Source organism: Solanum verrucosum, unplaced genomic scaffold (genome assembly GCF_900185275.1).
Source record: "Solanum verrucosum unplaced genomic scaffold, falcon-dt-bn FXZP01000278.1, whole genome shotgun sequence".
NCBI classification, from domain to species: domain Eukaryota; kingdom Viridiplantae; phylum Streptophyta; class Magnoliopsida; order Solanales; family Solanaceae; genus Solanum; species Solanum verrucosum.
Window position 1 is genome coordinate 1851373 of NW_026020332.1, and position 4923 is coordinate 1856295.

General features: G+C 30.4%; 1 protein-coding gene across 1 annotated transcript; it reads right to left on the reverse strand.

Moving 5' to 3' along the window:
• Nucleotides 1–3751: 3751 nt before the first annotated feature.
• On the reverse strand, nt 3752–4413 carry LOC125836470 (uncharacterized). Its single transcript, XM_049515644.1, has one exon. It carries the CDS (start codon nt 4346–4348, stop codon nt 3908–3910), a length of 441 nt encoding a protein of 146 aa, XP_049371601.1. The 5' UTR covers nt 4349–4413; the 3' UTR covers nt 3752–3907.
• Between the last annotated feature and the right edge of the window lie 510 nt (nt 4414–4923).

Consider the following 4923-nt stretch of genomic DNA (forward strand, 5'->3'; position numbering starts at 1 on the left):
TAGCAAGACATTGTTGCTCTACTTCTTTTTTGTTGGGCTTTTTACCCGTTGGAGTCATTTGCACTTATAGCCCATTTGCGGGATATAAATTTATATTTTGGTATCTTAATATTTTGTTCGGACATAATTTTAATTTCTAACGAATTTATGTCCCATTCGGAATAATTCCAATTGCTACAAGAAAAAAATTGTATTGTATATTTATCAATTATCTTTTTTCTTTATTTAAGATGGCTATATAGGTTAATCTTTTTATTTATGTATGTATGTAATTTTCTAACACATATGTTTGTTTTTTAGATAAAAATGGACCAAAAACTGATTGTAAGCACCCCTAATTAGCGTTGTCGTGGTTAGGTTTTCATCACACACAAAAAAAACTGAAGTATATTGATCCATTTGGTTCGATACTTTTGTTTTTTTAAAAAAAAATCTATTTTTTCTTGATATATACATGAAATATAAATATTTTTATTTTTTTCTTGGTCTATGAATAATTTCTTTCATAAGTCGATATGTGTAGAAGGATTTGAAGCAAACATAGAAGCCTTCATTAGAAAGCAAGTTGATTATTTAGGACACTCTATTCTTGTCATGGTCTTTGCTACATCAATGTGGATTATTTTGTGAAATAGTGATTAAAATTTTGTAATCTATGGTCTAATTAAATAATATTTTAATTTGAACATGAGGGTGCAAAGACTAAAAATTCAAAGAAGAATTGGTTATATGCCTGAGAAATCCTTCATGATTATTTATTGTTGAGAAAAAATTAAAAATACTCTTGAAGAATTTAACTATTAAAAATATGTCAAATTTACCTCTAAATATATATATTTTGGGGTCAAAATATTCTTGCCGTTACATTTTGGCTCAAAATAGTACTCTCTAACTAACCAAATGGACCAAAAATATCCTTTCTTCTATTGATTGTTCCAAAAACAGGAGAATCAGAGCCAATTTCACCCTTAAACTATTTAGTATCGAATATTTTTTTTCCTTTTTGGTTTTCATCGGAAATGTCCAACTATTTTCATTAGGAGTCAATTAAATTCAAATTTCAAGTAAAACACTAGGGATGTTCACGGGTCGATTTGGATCGGTTATTGGTCAAAATCAAAATCAAATCAATTTAATTAGTTTTAAAATTATCAAAATCAAACCAAACCAAATATAATATACATTTATCGGTTTGGTGGTTATCGTTTTCGGTTTGGTTTGATTTGGTTATTCAGTTATTAACCATACACAAAAATAAAATAAAAAACATTACATTCAAAATGTGAAAAAAGTGACAACAATCCATTCAAAACGAAAAATAGTTAGAATGACTTAAATTGCTGAACTTTAGATCACTAAATTTACTATCAATAAAACTTTAAAATTCACTATATTGGCCTAGAAGGAAGAAACAATAACTTTTTCAGTCCCACAAAAAATTGTCATAAACGCTCATATACATGAAATCAATAAGATAAATGTTTCATCTTGGACATTTTTTCTTTCAATAAGTAAATTATAAAGAATTTTTAATGAAAATGTGTATAAGATCTTTAAAATTGTTTATAAAAACAATATATTTATAAGTATTTATATTAATAAAAATATATGTATATAATTCATCGGTTCAGTTCGGTTCGGTTATTTCTTCAATTTTTTTCGAATAAAATCATAATCAAACCAAATACTATCGATTTTTAAAAATTTAAAACCAAACCCAAATAAAATCGATTTTATTTTATTGGTTTGGTTCGATTTTTCAATTTGAATCAATTTTTATCCAAACCGTGAATACCCCTATAAAACACTATCTTATACAAGCAATTTTAAATCTGATAAAGGTCAAATTTGACATATGATTAAGAATAAAAATGATATTTATTACTCGATCATGACCCTAATAATTTGAGTTAGATGCCCCCAAGGCGTAGCTCAAGTGGCAAAAGGTGGAGGATTTGTGGCTTAGGTCGCAGGTTCAAGCCTCACACCATGCAAAGCGAAGCCTGATATTTAAGTGGAGAAGGGTAGAGGGGCAGGCCCATTATTCACCGAGTTTAGATCCAAAGGACGGGTCACAGACGGATTTCTGAGTTATCAAAAATAATAATAATAATAATAATTTGAGTTAGAGCTAAATCCTTCTTCTCATTTCCATGCCTTGACTCACTGACACGTTGTAGTTTAGGCATCCATTTAGCTGTGCCTATACACACGCATATGACAGAAAGGTGCTTCTACTTGAATTAAAATTTAGGTCACCTACCTTCTCCTCTCTTAATTGCTATCTGCCCTCATTTGTCTTTCAGAACTATATTCCAGCTGTTTATCCACGAGGGTATATGGTGGAGTGGTAAATATTATTTCATCCTTATTTAGCTAGTGTTTGACCATAATTTTCAAATATTTTTGGTAAATATCGAGTATTTGGGTTAAAATTTGGATAAAATTTCACCATATGTTTGGCCATAGTATTTGAGAAACATATTTCACTTTTTTAGGAAATATGATTGACACTCATAAGTTTTAAAAACTATCAAAATTAACCATATGTTTGTATTACAAGTCAATTGAATCTTCGTTGTAACAAATAACAAGTAGTGTCCATGACACTAGAGCAATATGGTAGTTCGGAGCGTGTGCAACAAGCATCATTCCATACATCGTGAAGTAGACAAAGCACATGACTTTGTTACCCTGAACAGATTGTTCATCATTTTCATCAATAATTATATCATCACTTTCATATTCACTGAATATTCTATCACTACTTTGGTGTTTATGTATAAACTATGTAATACAACGCAAAAACTATTATAGAGAGTGTTTTTGTAAAAGATAAAAGTTTGGTGTAGAATTTAAATTTTTAAAAATGAAATTTGACCAAAATACTAGTTTTTTCTAGTATTTGAGAATTTGGGTTATTTGTCAAATAATGACAAATTGTATGGACAAACATTATTTGTCAATTTTCCCCTCAAATATAACTTGAGAAATCTATGGCCAAACGGGTCCTAAGAGGTTTCAGGTTCGAGTTCTTTTGAGTATAGAATTGTTCATTCTTAATCAGAGATTTTGGATTCAAGTCCTCGAGTACATAGACTTTTTTGCACGACTCTGAATTTCGTTAGAACTCAATACCGAACAAATAAAAAATCCACCTATTTGATTTCCAGATTCATGGCATCTGCCCTCTTTTTCTGCCTTTTCTTCTTATAGGACAATTATCTTTTTTTTCCTTTTTGTGCGGTTTGGGATGAGAATCTTGTGATTGAGTAGGTGATACGCATATATATCGATATTTATATCAAATTTAATTAATGAATAAATGCTATGCATATAAATATACAATAACATTACATAATCATCAGTAATTGATTATTTATATCCACTCCATCAAGTTACATTAACTTGGTGTAAAAGTTATAGGGAACAACTTTAAACCAAAAAGCCAAAAATGTTGAGCTATATCCTCGATAAATCTTTTAGCCCAATTAATCGAACTTGTCACCTTTCACTTTCCACTCTAAGTGAGTTATCAAGAAAGCAAAAATGCGAGAGATCTTGGAAAGGATTAAAAAAATTCAAAATATTTACCTAGTAAAATCATTTTTAACATTCTTACCGTTCAAAATTCATGGCAAGTACACCACATAATATATTTTGTAATTTTCTAATTTATCTGAAAATGAATCAAGATGTAGATTTTATGTATGCAGCTAAAAAGGTCCAAAGAAAGAAGAGAAAAATATACTCCAGTATAAACTATAGTTCCATTTTCACTTTGAACTTTGGTTACATAGGATAGGATTAAAATAGATAAAAAGACAGTAATTTAATTATTTAAATAGTACTAGTAAAATGAAAATCACATTATTAATTCCTTAAAATACCCCTGAAACCTTCAACTTCACTTCTTCTCCTCTTCTTCCTCCTCTTCAAAAGCAGACACAGGAAAAGACCTAGAAAGTCCAGTAGGGGTAGCAAAGTTAATCTTCTTACACTCCGTATCGGAAATTGAAATATCAGAAATCGTAACCCAGATGAGGATCTCCTTGCTCTTTACGCCGGTGAGCTTCTTCATCCGGCGATTCTCCACGAACGCCGTCACCTCAGTATCGTACCATACGAGCTTCCCGATCTTCTTATACTTGTGCTCTTTCGCCTTCTTCTGTTTCAGCCATACGAATCCGGTTTCAGCGTTGCGGCCGACTTCTACGATGTCTTCAAGTGGGAGAAGACCATTGGGCATGTTGATTTCCTTCAGAAGTTCAAGTGATTTCTGCTTGCAAACCACCGGATCTGTGTAAACTTCGGCATTTTCACGGTGGCTTGCGATAACTTGAGACATGTTTTCCGATTTCACAGGGATTTGAGTTTTTTATGCAGAGAGTGATTTGAGGATTGTAATTTTGAATTTGTGAGTACTTGATTTGGGATTTGGGGTATATTTATACAACAAAGGGACGACGTTAAGTTACCAAATTGACCTTTAGATTATTTATTTGTTTATTTTGGAATTCTCGTGACGAGTAATTTTTGTAATTTAGTAAACGTTCTGCCATACTCTGAATTAATAAAGTCTTTTAACTGCATACCAGATATAGGAACTGCGTCAGATATACTAGGGTCAGTTTGGAAGGACACCCTGACAATTGAATTTGATGTAATTATATATCTTGTCCTGTTTGGAAGAATATGTAATTACTTGATCAACAGGTAATTGGTGTAATTGGTCGGAGGTAATTACACTCTACAATACACAGGCAGAAGTGAATTGCTGTAATTACCACCTGATTACTTTTTAATTTCTTTTTTTTAATTTTTTTTTAATTTTTTTTACATCTATTATTTTAAGTTCTTTTTTTAATTTTATTATTCTAAAAATTTGTAAAAGTTTATTTTATATTTTATTTTTTTCTTATT